The sequence below is a fragment of the Mesoplodon densirostris genome, chromosome 2 (genome assembly GCF_025265405.1).
Source record: "Mesoplodon densirostris isolate mMesDen1 chromosome 2, mMesDen1 primary haplotype, whole genome shotgun sequence".
Taxonomy (NCBI): Eukaryota; Metazoa; Chordata; class Mammalia; order Artiodactyla; family Ziphiidae; genus Mesoplodon; species Mesoplodon densirostris.
The window spans coordinates 168,243,266-168,260,501 of NC_082662.1; the positions used below are offsets into that span (position 1 = coordinate 168,243,266).

Consider the following 17,236-nt stretch of genomic DNA (forward strand, 5'->3'; position numbering starts at 1 on the left):
AGCAAGTACCCAGATGACTCATGTCATGATTTCTGGCCTAATGACTCTCCAATGGAATCAGAGATCCAGTGACTCTTAAAATACCAAGTCCGGGATTTGCCACATAGAAAGCTCAAATTCAGATACTCAGTTGGCTAAACGCTGGGCTAAACGCTGGGGTCACCACACAAAGGCAGAGCTCCCTGTCCCCTCCTGGCCCCAGACGTACTATGTCACAGAACCAGAGGAGTCGTCAGCACGGCCCAGTGAGCCCCCAACCGAGACACCAAGAATTGGTGATGGTTTTACCCAGAGGCAGGGCAGTCCTAGAGCTGCTTCCAGCGAGGACAGGGCTACTCGGAGACACTTGGAGGCTTGGTCCCAACACCATGAGTAGATGAGGAAGCGGCTAAGTAAGTCAAGGCTCAGAGATGAAAAGAATCCATCTTCCAAGGCAGTGGGATAGACAGCCAAGGCACTGAATGGTTTGGCACCTGGGAGCTTCAAGTAAAGTTGACCATGCTACCACCAAAGGGCCGAAGCTCTCCCAGACAGGGACGGGCTTCCCCTGAGCACAGACAGGCCCCACCCAGCAAGGCAGGAGACCCTTGGGCCCTCAGGATCCTGCCACCTACCCTTCATCTCAGAACCACACAAGGCATGACTGGAAAGAATTAATACTGACTCGGAAACACGCACTCCAGAACTTGGCCGTCCCACCAGGTACCGGCCTGCAGAGCAGGCACCTCGGGACCCTCCCCTTCTCCACCCAGGCAGCTGCTGCCCTTGGGGGGCTCCCTCAGAGCCTGCAGCACAGTCTCCTGAAGGTCTCAGGGGGTGGCAAAGCCCTGTTGGGGATTAGGTTTGACTTTTTAAATGGAGTCCAGAAAAGGGGAAGCAAACTGCATGGTGCTGTTTGCTTCCATGTGACTAGAGTTAACGGCATCAGTTTATCTGAATGGCTCGAGGGGCTATGAAAGCAATGGAAGGAGAAGCGTTCCCCAAAATGTTTCAGGCTGCGGCAGTCACAAGGGAATAACTGAGGGCATAGCCTACCGAGCACTGAGATGGTACATACTGATGTGAAAAGTTCTGGCTCTTCTGCAGTTAAAAGGTGACGCTTTAGGCCTCTATAATCACACCTCCTCCTTCTCGCTTGGTCCCCTGCTTCCTCCACCCCTCCCCACCAGGAATCTTCAGGAATCCGTACTTCTTGCAAAGAAGGAAGTTTTCACCAAGAGGGAGCCCTCGGAAAAGCTGGAATTCTCCACCCCAAATGTTTTCAGCCTAAGACTCCAACTTGTGACTTAAAAACTGCACTCCCGGGCTTCCCTGGTGGCGCAGTGGTTGAGAGTCCACCTGCCGATGCAGGGGACACGGGTTCATGCCCCGGTCCGGGAGGATCCCACATGCCGTGGAGCGGCTGGGCCCGTGAGCCATGGCCGCTGAGCCTGCGCGTCCGGAGCCTGTGCTCCGCAACGGGAGAGGCCACAACAGTGAGAGGCCTGCGTACCGCAAAAAAAAAAAAAAAACCCAAACAAACAAAAAAGCCACTCCCCTTCCCCGCCCCTCCTGCCCGGCAGCTGCCATGTGACGCGCAGCATGGTAACTAAGTCAATCAATGTGGCTGTGATGCTGCCAGTGACGGCCCCTGTTATCCTCACCTCGCTGCAAATCCCCACGCCTCGGGGAACAAAAGCTACAGGCTCCCTACACGGCAGAGCTCTCTTGCCACCCTGTGAGGGGGAGGCTGCCAGCAGAGGTCCTCAACCGAAGCCCAGACTGCAAGGGTCCACTGTGCACTCCACAGCTTGGGGGACAGCCCAAGGAATCTCACGGGTGACTTCTCTGGGAAGCAGCAGCATCTCAGACGATACGACGGGCATAGTCCCACTCCTTCCTTCCCCACTCAGTCAGGAAGCGACCCCATCACATCCCCACCAGGGAAGGAGAGCGAGGCAGCTCTCTGGCTTTCGGAGAGACTGAGAAGCGGGTGAGTAAGGAAGGAAGCGTGGAGCTACCCGAGCAGCCAGAAGTGGGCAGGGGCGAGAAGAAAACGCAGAAGACTCGCTCCCCTCAGTGGGCCCCTTCCCTGAGTTTGAGTTTTGAGTTGAGGTCTTGCCTAATTTCAACTCAAAAAAATAAAAAAATAAAAAAGAAAAGAGGATCTCTCATCAACATTATCCTAAAGCTCCAGCACCAAGAAGGTGGCATCTGGCAGGGGAAGCGATCAAAAGTTCCAAACTCCACTTCCAAAGAGTCCCACAGACACCGAGAGCCGCGAGCCATGAGCCTCCCTCCCAGATGCCTGAGCCTGCCCCACCTGGAAGCCACCAGGCAACTTCCCTTTGGTGAAACTCCAGCTCCAGCCCCCGAAACACTCAAGTACAGGCCCTCCTGCAGAATACTTACGGCAAACAGCTGTACAGTATTTGTACATTTACACAAAAATAGATCCTTTTCTATATATATATATATGTATGTATTTATAACTGGTTACACGTTGAAGTCATAATTAGGCATCACCAGTAGTAGTTGGCACAGTTTGTCATTTAAGCTCAGGGTCAAGTTCTGTTTCATTTCGCTGCTCCGAAGTACCAAAAAAAAAAAAAAAAAAAAAAAAGGCATTTCATCTCCATGGTGTTTTCTTAAATATAGCAATGTCATAGGAAACCATATGTATAGATGCACAGCGCCTCCTGCCCCCTCCTCCTGTCCCTTGAGGAACGGGGCCAGGGTCTGAGGAGACGGGGGTCAGTGCGGCCGGCTGCTGGACTCCGAGGCCTGCCTCTTGCGTGAAGGGGTGTAGCCATTGAGATAGCCGTTGGTCTGCCGTTTGGAGAGTCCTCCATTCAGGATGTCCTGGATGTGCTGCACGATGAGGTTGATGGCCACTGTGGGGCAGAGACCAACAGAGTGTTAGGGACACGGGGACGGTGGGAGCACGTCTGTGGGGCTGTGTGTCTGTTTGGGTGGACGGCACTCAGGAACCAAAGGCTAAAAACTGTTCCAGATAAAAACTGGCTCTGCTGCTTGTGAGCAGGTCACGCCACCTCCCCAAGCCTCCATCAGGGATAATATGACCCCCGCAGGGGCATTCTCGGACTAGGACAACGTAAGACACGATCAGAGGCACAGACTGGACGAAAGCAATCGACCCACATTCTGTAGACATGAGGTCTGGCCTTCACTCTGACACCATCAATTAGCTTTGAGACCCTTCCACTGGGTCCCCATCCCATGCAGCTCCCCATCTCAAGGACAGGGACCCCACAGAAGGCCCCCTTCTCCTCCAAAGGTCAAATGGGACTCTCTTTCCTTAGCCTTGGAAATAAATCATATGCTTCAAGCAAATGATCAATGTTAACATCACCAAAAATGGGATAAAAATCAAGTGCTCTCTGAGGTGATGCCCCAAGAACACCCCTCCCCCAGGGTATTCTCCAGACTATATTAACTGAAGCTAATCATGAGGACACAAAGGCAAACCCAAGCTGAGTGCCATTCTACAAAACAATGGGCCTGTACTCCTAAAATATGTTAGTGTCATAAAAAAACAAAGAAAGGCTGAGGAAAGTTAAAGGAGATTAAGTCAGTATTAATTGTCCTGGATGTGATGAGTGCACTGTGGCTATGTAAATGAAGATGGCCTTGTCCTTAAGAAATATACACTGAGGGCTTCCCTGGTGGCACAGTGGTTGAGAGTCCGCCTGCCGATGCAGGGGACACGGGTTTGTGCCCCGGTCCGGGAGGATCCCACATGCTGCAGAGCGGCTGGGCCCGTGAGCCGTGGCCTCTGAGCCTGTGCGTCCGGAGCCTGTGCTCCGCAGCGGGAGAGGCCACAACAGTGAGAGGCCCGTGTACCGCGAAAAAAAAAAAAAAAAAAAAAAAAAAGAAAAAGAAATATACAGTGAAATTTTCACTGCTGTCACTAACTCCCAAAAGGCTCAGCAAAAAATTTACTTTTTAAACAGAGGAAAATTGAAATAAATGATAAAGAGAATGAGAAGACAGGGTGTTCTCACAATTCAACTCTGCCCCATTATGCCTAAGTCCAGGGATAGTCCTACTTTCTAGACAAGTCAAAGCTAACCCATAAATGCACTAGTGGTAGAAATCCCTTTCCCTTTAGGAAAGGCTACCTTAGTGGCAGGTCATTCTAAATTAGATTAAGAAGGAAATCTGCTTTTGCTAAAAAATGGCCTCAGATACAAGGCAGCCAGGTATCATCACTGGGAATGACAGTAGAAGGTAATCTATTGCCCTCTGATTGTTGCCAGAGAAGCACAAGTTCACGTCTGTCCCCATTTATATACGTGCATATTCACAGGGGCCTGTCCCCGAGGCCAGACACATAGGTATAAATACCTTTCTGGCTCACAGCAGCAGCCAGTGGCTCAACCACATCTATAGAGCCTTGTTTGGTTACCACATCCTACCCCAAAGTATAACTGACAAAGGGTAGAAGTTATGCCCCACGGGATGGCACCCCATGAGGACTCACCTAGATTATCTGCACCTCTAGGAATGATCACATCAGCATATTTCTTTGTCTGTGGAGAAAGATATTTACAATGCATTAAATGCATTACAATGCATTAAAGAGAGAAGCTGGACCAAGCCCCTCTTCTAAGGGAATGTGGGGAAAGGGCCTGCCTTCTCCTACCAATCCCAGAGAGCAGGAGCTTGTGGCTTTAAACATAATACATTTTATCCACATTATCTAATTTATAATAAATCGGCTTTTCCCTGAGTTCTCATTAGCATGTAACATTGTTTCAGCTTACAATCTGCACAGAGAACATGGTCTTTGAAACCAAATATATAATTGCCTCTTCACCACTAGGAAAACCAAACTTAAAGGGGAGCAATTTACCTTGGATTTCTACACACAGTTTATCTAGCACGAGGGTAAACCCAAAAAAAAGTAATCGCCATTGATGACCACTTTCCCTAGCTCTGTTATGACACAGCCTTAACAAAAAGAAAGAAGGAAAGAAGAAAAAGCCCACAGGCTCTCTTTTTGTTTGTAAAGTTGACTGACATTTCGTGGACCATTTTACAAATAACTTGTGTCCTGGTGAGACCACATAAACGATGCCTTAGGACATGGGCATCTTTACTCTGGGCAGCTTCCACGCTACAACTGTTGAATTGCAACTGAGGCCCAACTTGAGCCAGGCAGACAATTTATCAAGCCCAAGTTCCTGGTTGACGTGGGAATGAGCTGCTCTCTTCCCTGAACTGAGTGGCTGGACAGGAGGAACAGGTAGAACCACCCAGAAAATATTTACGTAAAATTCTGAGCTCCATTACAGCTAAGTTAAACAGCAGAAAGTTGGCAGTAAACTCTAATGTATGTTCAGTAATCAGTTTACTTAGTCTTCTTATTATTAAGTTAAAAAGAGCAGGAGACGTCCTCAGATGGATGGATAGAATTTCACAGCCCCACAGCCACTTCTGCCCTCTTCCCAGAAACCTAATCCTGTGACCCAATCCTCTCCAGGGGAATGAACAGGGCATCAGCGTTACTCAGGCTGACTCAAAGTCCGCCTGGTTCCCGACTGAAACAAATGTCAAGTCTGTTTTGATGCAAAACCTACTAACAGACTTGAAGAAACAAAGAGGGCCCCCGGGGTGTGGGGGATTGGCAGGGGTGGGGTGCGGTGGATGAATTGGGAGATTGGGACTGACATATATACACTACCATGTGTAAACTAGAGAGCTAGTGAGAAGCTGCTGCATGGCACAGGGAGCTCACCTCGGTGCTCTAGGTGGTGACCTAGATGGGTGGGATGGCAGGGAGGTCTAAGAGGGAGGGGATTATAGGTACACGTATAGCTGATTCACTTCATTGTACAGCAGACACTAACACGACATTGTAAGGCAATTATACTCCAATAAAAATTTAAAAAGAGAGAAAGAAAGATGGTTTGGGATCATATTTTTCCACGGGAGGAAAAAGAAGTTAATTATTAGGCGAAGCAGAGAAATCCCCACACTCAGCCACACTCTACACCTCTCATCTCCCTGAAGGTATTCCCCAAGACAAGACGAAGACCCAACCTCTCTTGCTTTCTCTCAGAACTTAACCCCACCACTCCAAACCCCATGTCCCTGAGGTCTTCCCTCAACGTTCACCTGTCTTTCATGAAGAAGCTGGGGTGTTTCCTAGGCTGAGGGCTGATTCGCTAAAAGCTGAGAATTCCCCCGTCCTCCCCCTTCCTTCTCTGAAAGCCACCTCACTAGAGAGTTCCCAGCTGCCGTGGGGAGGCCTGACAGAGCCTAGGGCAGAAGTACAGAAGCCTGTTCCAATATGGCGAACCTCCCAAATGGGAACTCACACAGGGACCATCGACAAGCTCGAAATGGGGCTCAGACGTAGTGGCAGAAGAGATTCAGAAGGGAATACCTTGTAGCTGAGGCCTCCTACACCAGTACTCCAACCATCACAGACCTTCTGAAGACCCAAGTGGCTGAGTATATCCTTAGATACTGATGCACCCTCGATAAAAGGGTCTCACACCATGAGGGAGTCTCAAAGGTCGTCTCACACCATAAGCCTACCAAGCAAGAAGTGTACAGCTTGCTGGAATCAGACAGCAGGATCCTGAAGGGGTACCCCAGAAAAAGAGTGGCAGGACAGAGGTCTTGGAGAACACAGTGATAGGAAACAAAGCAGCATAGGCTGCCCTTTCTTGGGACTTGAGGATAGAGGAGGGAATGAGTGAAATCCCAGCCAGGGAGCTCAACTTACAGACCTTTATTTGTTTGATTACATTTTAAAGACTAAATTCAATGAAAAACAAGAACACAACTCACTGGCAAGCAGAATTCCTCAAAGGCAGGCTTGACGAATGTAATGTACTGAGATAAAATCTGCTCAAGGTCCCTCCCTCTTTCGCTGATGTCCCTTAATACTAGAAGAGAAGGAAAAACAAGAATCAAGAAAACGGTGCATGAGTCAATACATGTCCGCCTTTCACGAGGACGACCAGGATCACACAGGCTTCACAATGACTCTGGATGATTCACAAGCCGGATTCCTAAGAGACTTGACTGAGAGCCAGTCAGCAGCAGCTTTGGGAAAAACAAGTTGCATTTTCACGTCTTGCTACAGTCAAATCCAGCTATGCTCTCCAAAGCAAAAGGTTTTCCAGGAAAAGCCAATAGTCTTCTAGTTTCAAGCAACATTTGACCCAAATAAAACTTCATTGCGAACCCCAGAAAAAGGCAGGACAAACTCATAATAAGAAGTGGACTGGGCCCAGCAAGGTGGTGGGGCTTCCTGGAAAAGGGTGTGGGTTGCCCGGAGACTTCTCCTTTGCCCACCCTGATCCTGTACCCTTACACTTACCTGTGTTCAGGACGGCAGCCCTCTGCCGATGTGCCACCTCCACCTGCCCGGCTCCCACCCACACTCGAGCCCCTACAGGGGGCAGAAGTGGGCAGAGGGCCCAGCTGTGGTCAGCCACTCCTGCCCACCCCAAGCACAGAGGTCTGCAAAGGGAAGACCTCTTAGTGAAAGATGAGAAAACCATGGTGTAAGAAACCGTGGGCCGGAGCTGTGAAGCTGCCCAGATGGACCCAAACACAATCTTCTACCTTCTTCCTCCTGGGGGGGCTGTTATTCGGGGACTTGCAACAAACACTGCTTGTAATACAGTCTTTCATCAAAACACGGAAAAGCGTCCAGAATCCTCATTCCGCCACTGTGCACTAACCTCCCTGGGCCTGAGCTTCTCCCAAACTCAGCAAGTGAGCTTGAGTCCCATAATCAAAAACAGCCCCTCCCTACAGATGTTTTCAATCTTGGCTATTAACTCTTTCCCACCCACCCCAAAAGGGTATCAAATCCGTCTACAGTCATTTGCAATGGGCTCTCAGCTCCCCTCAATCATTTCTCAGGTAATCGTTTCAGTGTGGGATGAAACTCTAAACAAACATAGGGAATAAGTGTAAGTGAATTTCTGGAAAGCCACGTCTGTAAGTAGTTCTGTGTTTACACGCAGGCATGCACACAGGAACGCATGCACGTGGGGAAGCGCAGGTAACAGGGAGAGCCTGTGGTTATGGTCCAGGCTGGCTGAAGTCTGCACGATCAGATGGCTAGAAAACTGTCAGGAAGACCCCATTCCAGAAACCCGGGGAATAAATATACTGCTGTCGCCATTGACTTCTCTACCAGCTCCTCAAATCACAAGGAGTTTTCCCCCCGCAGGAGCCCTGGCAATAAAACGGTTGGTTGGTCCCTACATCGTCAGGATTTGCCTCACAAACCCTGCCACCTGTGCACCCAGCCCAGCCAGGAAATGGTCTTCTCAGGCATTTGGACACGGGCCCTGCTCCAGCTGCCACCGCCGCTGCTCTGCCAGGGACGCTCGGCCAAGTAGGAGCCCCAACAGGTGCCACGTGGCTCAGCCCCACGGGCCTCCAAGAGCTCGGGCACTCAGGCCAACGGGCCGAGCTCACCCAAACACACAGCCCATGCGGCCTCCAGCTCTTCACACGTCTCCAGATAAGGTCCAAAGGAAAAAGGAAGCCAGACCAAAAGGGTATCAGAGCCGGGGGGGAAAAAAGCAAACACACGCCCGCACTTATTAAGCAGCTTTGACTCAAAAGCCCGGCAAATGCCTGATGCTGGGTTTGTTTCACAAGACGCGCATTTCACACAACTGCTGACAGCTTCAGCACTGTGGGAACCTCTGTCCTTCCCCCAGAACACACACACACACACACACACACACACACACACACACACACACACACACACACTCCCCTTTCACATCGCTCTGCCACTGCCCTCGGCCCAGGCCTGCAGCTCTCCTGTGTCTTGCAGACCCGAGAGCATCACCTGTCATGCCACGGGAGAGAGGAACGTACCAGGGAGAAAGCAATGGACGCAGGTGAGTCACACCTGCGACTGCTGAAGCCCAAAGCCACTTCTTGCCCCATCAGCTACAGCGATGGGGGCAAAACTGACCCAGTTTGAATCCTGACCCCATTAACTACTACCTCTGTGGCCTTAGACAAGTTACTTAACATCTTTGGAGCTCATTTTCCTTGACTGTAAAGCAGAGCCCGTAATAGCAACTTTCTCACAAAGCGGTCACTTAGGAAGACAGGGAGATATCCATAAAACTCTTCAGCACCGTGGCTGGCACACGGTGTGTATTCAATAAGCCTAAGTTTCTATGAAGACAACAGGACCTGAGGAAGCTCTGGGGGGTGGCTCCCTGAGACGGCAGACTATCGTATCGGGAGGATGGGAACTGTGAACTCAGGTGAGCAGGCTGGACCCAGTGGGGGTGCGAGTCCCTCAGAGCAGCTGGGAAGGCGGGGTGGGGGGTGATGGTGCTGCAGTGCAGGAGGTGGGGGGCGGACACGTGGAAAGACAGGATGGAGAGGGAGAAACAGGAAGATAGGCAGGAGGCATCCTCCAGCTTCCACCCTGGAAAAGGAGATGGCAGTGGGTCGGCACGTTGCCCAGACGCTGGGAACACGCAAAACCAGAAGGCATCGCCCACCTCTGCTCCCAAGAGCCTTCCATCGAATTATTACCTTAAACAGACGGGCCCCCTCCTTAAGCCAAGGACAGCTCGGGGCCAGCCAGTTCACTGCACTGAAACACCCTCCTCCTCCATCAGGAAACGGGGCCAAGCCAACAACTAAGTCAGAACAAGGTCTTGGCACAAACCAGAAACTCCAGGGACTTAAAACCAGCTTCCTCGTCATCATTCTGGCCCTGGCACATTTGCTGGGCTGGGACCGGCCCTCTCAGAGGGGCCCTGCAGGGTAAAGGGCAGGAAACGACAGGTCTACCCTTCCCTGCTTGGCCTCCACTCAGCCCTTCCAGATCAGCTAGTTGCTGCTTCACATCAGCCAAAGCCGAGAACCAAATGTAGAAGGACCCAGAATAAACACAATTCCTCCATGGTTGTCAATTCACTTTAAATATTCATTGAGGGGACTTCCCTGGTGGTACAGTGGTTAAGAATCCGCCTGCCGATGCAGGGGACACGGGTTCGAGCCCTGGTCCGGGAAGATCCCACATGCCGCGGAGCAACTAAGTCAGTGCGCCACAACTACTGAGCCTGCGCTCTAGAGCCCGTGAGCCACGACTACCGAGTCCACGTGCCTAGAGCCCGTGCTCCGCGACAAGAGAAGCCACCGCCATGAGAAACCCGTGCACCGCAACGAAGAGTAGCCCCCGCTCGCCGCAACTAGAGAAAGCCCGTGCGCAGCAACAAAGACCCAACGCAGCCAAAAATAAACAATAAATACATTAATTAATTAAAAAAAAATTCGTTGAGGAGATGTGTTACTCTAGTAAACGAACGCACTTACTATGTCAAGGCTCACTGCAGCCCTAATTCCGTGTAAACTGGGCACAGAGAGCCATGGCGGGAGAGACTAGGGGTCAGCAGTCTCAGGGCCCCTGCCTCACGCCTCCCCTGTCCCTAATTCAAGGGTTGGTTAAATTCACATAGAGAGGGAAGGCAAAGGCAAGCTTTGCTGGGAGGAAACCAATTCCCTAGAAATACAAGGGGGTCCCTGGGAAGGAAGGAAGTCCTTCCAAGGCTATGAGACTTCGTGCAGACCTCCCTCCCACATAAGGGTCAGCGTGGAATGTGCCCAGGAGGATGTAACCCACACACAGGTGAAATCGTAGCACTTACTCAAGTCTCCAGGAATGTTCTTTTGCCCCACAGCTCCCGACTAACCCTCCCTCCCTCTCCCTTACCCACAAAGCACATGCCAGGCATATTTTTTGTCCTAGGTGGACAGAGACTGAATTTGTAGAAACAGCTTTTGCTGAGAGTGACTAAGCAGTGGGTGACGTGACAAGACAGCAGAACGGAAAGGAGGCAGCGACCTGCCCCAGGGGCACCAGGGAAGGCAGGGGGTGAAGAGAACTGACTCTAAGAAATCCCCAGAGAAGGCCACCATCACCTCAGGTCTCTCCCCCATTTCACATAAGGACCTCAGTACAAGAAAAGGAGGGAGAAGTTTCTGTTTAATCTACCCTAGGATTACTTGTTTGAATGAATCAGAGTCCAAGGATGTTGCCCCTCCACAAAACGTGGTTCTAATTTCCTATGCAATTTCTTGCACTCGCTCCACCCTCAGGCATCACTCCATCCCCTGGGACTTTAGTACCACCTGCTGGACTAATGATGCTACCAGCCCAGGTGTCACCATCTCCTGAGGACATGAGTACTCAGAGGTTCTGACAAGTCCTGAGAGAACACTCGGAAAACATAACATCATCATCTCAGGTGAAGCAGGTTTCTGATCTGCCACATTGATATTTATCGACTAATGCCACCACCAAATGCAGGCATTTTACCTGCATTACCTCTGATCGGCACAACTATCCCAGGAGTACTAACTAATCCTTACATGATCAACCAATAGGAAAATAAGGTACAAAGAGATTAAAACATAATCTGGGGAAGAGATATGGGAACATATGTATATGTATAACTGATTCACTTTGTTATAAAGCAGAAACTAACACACCATTGTAAAGCAATTATACTCCAGTAAAGATGTAAAAAAAAAAACATGATCTGCCCAAGGTCACACATCTACTCAATGGTGAAAGCAGGATTTAAATAATGTCCAGTTCATCTGACTCCAAATTTACCCCCAGTGATGCCTCCCAAATGTGGCAAGCTAATATAGGCAACTGAGCAGATCAGCCTGGGTAGGACCTGGGTTTGTGGATGAAGGTGATAAACCAGACCCTGGGGCAGATGCATAAGCGATTGTCAGGCTCAAGCCTCAATTATCTGTCAAAAAAGATCATGCAATTCTTACCTGGCCTGTGTAACCTAAAAAACAGGCCTGTCTCCTTCATATTACCCATTTAAATAAAAACACCCATGCCTGGGAGGTCACAAGAGGCACCAAAGTCACAAAGCTAGCAAGGGGCTCTGCTGGGAGTAGAATTCTCCTTTTTTCCATCAGGTTACGCCCACTGCCCGACACCACCGGGGAGGGGAAGTACAGCTCCCCTGACTTAAAAGAGTGTGACTCCTATTACTTCTTAGGAGGGTAAAACCCAGGGAGTCATTTCTCTAGATTCTGCCATTTCCACTTATAGTTCTTGTGACAAGAGCACTGAACTGGATAAACTAAAAATCTGTTTCATGAACCGGAAAAGAGGAAACTTCACAGACTCTGAGGTCAGAAGGCTCTGCGCTGGAGCTTATGAAATTTGACTCTGCCAACGACTGGCTCTGCGACTAGGAGCTAACCCTGGCATTTCCTGTGTCACTCCTCTTCCGCATGATGGGGACTCAACCTTAAGTCAGCTTTCATCCCTCTCCTCAGTCACCCACACCCCGCTGCCTTGGCTGGGGTCCGGTCAGCTCTAACTCTGCTAGGAACCTTTCTCATCTCTCCCCAACTCTCCATTCCCCCTCACACCACCCACGGGCGACAGCCCTACCTGTTGTCCAGATCAGCAAGACAGTCCTAACGAGCCATGGTGTCTCTGTTTGCGGTATATGCCTTCCTGGGCTGCCTAGGCCATCACCCCGCCACATCCAAGTCCATAACCCACTTTCCCCACAAAGCCTCCCAAGCTCTCTGGTGGAAGCAAGCCCTCTGCTTCGGGTGCCGCAGAGCTGAATTCACAGGCTCCGCTCTCCCGCCAGCAAGCAGTTTGGTGTCTTCAGCACTCGTGGAAGGAAGGCCTGCAGAGAGAACAACTGACTTTGCTCCCGAGCTGGGTGGACAGAGTGACCAAACCTCCACAGAACTTTCCGGAAAGCAAAGGGCGAGAGAAGCGGGCAGGCGGGACCAGCTGCCCAGAGCTGCAGGCAGAGGGGTTCCTGCCCCCCCACCCCAGATGTCCTACAGTGAGTTCCCATCTTGATTATGACACCTGTGGGGAAATCATAAGGAACTGAGCATTTAACCAAACTTTTCCCCAGCAAAACCAAAACGTGAACTTCTTATGTCATCTCTGTGACCTCTCAAGCCTTTCGTTAGCTGAAACAGTAAGTGACTAATCCCTTCTCAAATGTCACCAAATGTTTGGGCAACAGGACATCCCTGGGGCTAGACTGACTCAGTTGGGCTGGGCCACGCAGCCACGAGGCAACCACAAGGCTGCCTCGGGGAAGGCACGGGCCCCAGAATCGGGGAGGGCAGGGGCCTGTCACAGGCCACCGACAGAGCCATCAGAGGCTTTTGGAACGCACCTCTGCGGGAGAGCCGGGTGTCCGCATCTGTGTCCACGAAAAGCTTCATCTGGAACAGGTCTCGCACTTCCTGGGAGTAGAAGGCCAGGATCCCTTCGAAGAGCACCACGTCCGCGGGGTAGACAGTAACCGTCTCCTCCTTCCTGCAAAGCACAGAGCAGATGATGGGCCGAGCCAGGTGGGGGGAGCCCGGGAGGAGGAAACAAGAGAAGTTGTCTGGGAGTCTGGGGTCCTAGCCCCTTGACTGAAAGGGTGCTGAGAGGGTTTAGCTAACACAGCCTTACAGAGCCCTCAGACCACCACGGAAGACCCAAGAATGAGGGCCAGAACGGCTGCAGCAAAGGCCTCCTGTGACCAGTTCTTCTGAGCTTCCGCCATAAACAGATGGGTAGACAGCCTTCTCCTTGGAATCAAAAACCTGCTGTTGGGACCTCCCTGGCGGTCCAGTGGTTAAGACTCTGCGCTTCCAATGCAGGACACGCAGGTTCGGTCCCTGGTCGGGGAACTAAGATCCTACATGCCACACAGCGCAGTCAAAAAAACAAACAAACAAACAAACAAAAAAACCCCTGCTGTTGAATGAAGCATAAAGACAGACAAAAGAAGATGTGATCACTTTTTCTTTTTCCCCTCCGAAGGCGTCTCCAGGAATGCTCTCAGTCCTGGCATTTATGGAACCTAACACTGTGAACTTTCAAAAACAGAAACTCACAGTTTTCTCCCAACAACTCCACCCCCTCCCCCAGTGCTGAGGCAACTGGGAGGAAGAAGGAAGGGAAAGATGGAGGGAGGGGAAAAGAAAGCTCTAGGTAAGAGGGTGGGAAGGGGAAAGGATTTCTGTGGAAGGAAAGAGTCCCAGTCCTGCCAGGTTTGGCCCTGCCCACCTCCTACAACTGTCTTCCTTATCGGTAAAGCAGGGACATACATTACCTCATCCATCTCCCCACAGGATTGGGAAGCCCAAGGCAGATACTACTGTAAACACGCCTTTTCAAAAGCCAGGGGAGTGAAACCAAATGGATAACTGGGGCCTGTTGGGGTCCAGCTCTGCCCTGTCTCAACTTTCACTGCAATCTTACCTTTTGCTTCTGTCGGAAAACCACTTTGCACTTCACCTCAAAATTCACTAAAAGGGAAGTAATGACGCCACTGCAAGGTTTACCACTCACCCTAACTAGCAGACATTTGTGAAGAAAACCAAACAGTTATTTCAAAAGTTCCTTAAGATGATAGGTTTTACCTGTGCAGACACAGCAAAGTCAGCAGCAGTTGGCTACTAAGGAGGGACTTCCTTCCCATAAACATGCTTTGATTCTTTACTGGCTCAGTCCCTTGGGTTCCTGTCTAAATTCTAAGGCACCACTGTTGGAGCAACTACCAAGGTGGCAGAATATGAAACATAAAAGACAGCAGAAAAGCACCAGGTTAGTGCAATTAGGAGACTCTCTAGGATGGCGGTATTAACTCTGGATGCACAAAGAATCATCTGGGGAGCCTTTAAAAATATTTATACCTGGACCCTACTCCCCTGGGGTTCTGACTTCATTAGTCTGGGGTGGAGCTAGAGCATCGATATCTTTTAAAAGCTCCCCAGGTATTTCTTCTTTTTTTTTTTTTTTTTTAAAGTCATGAAACTTTATTTACTTAACAGCAGAGGTTCGAAGTATATTGAGCGGATAAAAATACCAGGAGAAACTGCATCCACGTTGGTATTGGAGAGATGCCTAACTTCTGGATTTTAGAAACTGACAGATGAAGTAGCAATAAAGAAGGAAATGGAAAGGATGAATAACACAATTAGCAACCATGTACATGTTTGTGCGTGCACACAACTTTGTACATAACTTTGAAATACAACTGCAGCAGGCACAAAAATGAACTGTTAGGACACAATGGAATGTTAACCAGTTCCAAAACGTAGAACTCACTTCTGTATTTCTTTTTATTTATCCTGCTTGGGATTTGTTGGGCTTCTTGAATCTATGGATTTAGTGAGTTTCATTAGTTCTGGGGAAAATTAAGCTACTGTCTCTTCAGATATTGCCTCTATTCTCTTTCCTTTCCTTCTGATTAAATATTTTTCAGGTCTTTTCACTGTCTTTCATGTCTCTTAATCTCTTTTCTGTTTTTTTTCTGTCTTTTTCTTTCCTTAATGCATTAATGAATGATTTCTTCAGATCAATCCCCTAGTGTTTGAATTGGGTTTTTTTAGGTCCATTTTGCTGCTAAATATGTCTACTGAGTTTTAAAAATGTGCCGTTGTGTTTTCCGTTTCTAGAAACAATGTTCTTTTTCCATATTTGACACATTATTTTTAATTTTTTCTTTTTTTTAATTTACATTTTCTTCTCCCAGTTTCATTGAGATATAATTGACATAAAGCACTGTATAAGTTTAAGATGTACGACATAATGATTTGACTTACATACATCATGAAATGATTACCACAATAATGGTAATAATGTTTAGTGAACACCTGTCATCTTATATAAATGAAATATTTAAAGAAACATTAAAAGAAATAGAAAAATTTTTTTGTGAAGGAACTCAGGATTTAGTCTCTTAACAACTTTCATATATAATGTACAATGTGATAATTATCTTTATCATGTTGTACCTTACATCCCTAGTACTTATTTATCTTATAACTAGAGTACGTACCTTTTGACTATCTAGTTCTCCCTCCCCCTGCAAGCCCACCCCCCATTTCCCCACCTCCCCAAACTCCCCACACTGGTATCGATAAGTTTGATCTCTTTTTCTATGAGTCTGTATTTTGAAGTATGATTGACATACAATACTACGTTAGTTGCTGGTACACAACACAGTGATTTCATATTTCTATACATTTCCAAATCATTACCATGGTAAGTCTAGTTGTCATCTGTCACCATACAAAGATATTACATTATTATTATTGAGTATATTCCCCACACCGAACACTTCATACCTGTGATTCATTTATTTCGTAGCTGGAAGTCTGTACCTCCTAATCTCCCTCACCGTTTCTTCTTCCCTTACCCCCTTCCCCTCTGGCAACCACCCGTTTGTTCTCTGTATCTATGACGCTGTTTCTGTTTTCTTGTTTGTTCATTTGTTTTTAGATTCCACATAATACATGAAATCATACAGTATTTGTCTTTCTCTGTCTGACTGATTTCACTTAGCATAATACCCTCTAAGTCCACCCACGTTGTCGCAAATGACAAGATTTCAGCCCTTTTTAAAAAAAGCTCCCCAGGTATATCTACTGTGCAGCCAGGGTTGAGACACGCCAACCCTAGAAGAATGTCAGGTACTGGAAAACAGGGTGCTCATTGTGGTTTAGGATAAGGAACCAAACTGGGCAGAGTTCAGAAGCAAGATGGATAGAAAAAAGGATCAATGAGTGAGTGAAATAATGAGTCACTCTCGGCAGCTGCCCTGGGCCAAGAGGAGGGCAGAAAGGCTCTGCTGGGAAACAAAACATGTGTGTGGGATTCCTAGGGTTCCATTTGGAATACACAGAGTGAGGGCAATGACCGTGCTAACTTACCCAGACTGACACTGTCTGGCAGTGCTGATCAGCTTGCCTAACTGATAAACACTAAAAAGGAACAGGTAGTTTTCCAACTCAACAGTCATGCCTCTTCAATCCTGGGACAGTAAGGAGAACAAACTGCCTGCTCTGTGGGTGGTGCCCCAAAAAGTTGAAATCAATCACTTCCCAAGTCCACATGTAGGTCTAGGTGGGAGAAAATTTAGAAATAGCCTAGAGCTAAAAACAACATTTATTGAGCACCCACTAGCCCAGGATGTGCCAGGAACCTATGGTGCAATATTCTGTTTAGGAGTTTAGACATGGGCTGGGAGGTTCACATAAGAAACCTGGAGTATTAGAGCATTTGGGACTACCTAGCCCAATCCTCTCATTTGACAATCATTCCTTACGATAAAGAAGGGGAAGGCCAGAGAAAGGTATTTACAGAGAAAAGGTGACTTCTCAGTTTTAGCCCAACATTTGTTTGTGGTTACCATGAAAGACCCATGGGTGGGATGGGCTC

At 48.7% G+C, this 17,236-nt stretch overlaps 1 protein-coding gene across 2 annotated transcripts in view; it reads right to left on the reverse strand.

Moving 5' to 3' along the window:
* Positions 1–2,437: 2,437 nt before the first annotated feature.
* Positions 2,438–17,236, reverse strand: part of UCK2 (uridine-cytidine kinase 2) — a 69,463-nt gene continuing 54,664 nt past the window's right edge. For both annotated transcript variants that reach the window (XM_060091322.1, XM_060091321.1), the window contains exons 4-7: positions 13,194–13,336; positions 6,802–6,899; positions 4,484–4,532; positions 2,438–2,873 (exon numbers count right to left, since the gene is read on the reverse strand). In XM_060091322.1, the coding sequence (XP_059947305.1) occupies positions 2,734–2,873; positions 4,484–4,532; positions 6,802–6,899; positions 13,194–13,336 (430 nt within the window). In that variant the 3' untranslated portion in view covers positions 2,438–2,733. The remainder of the gene's footprint in view (positions 2,874–4,483; positions 4,533–6,801; positions 6,900–13,193; positions 13,337–17,236) is intronic.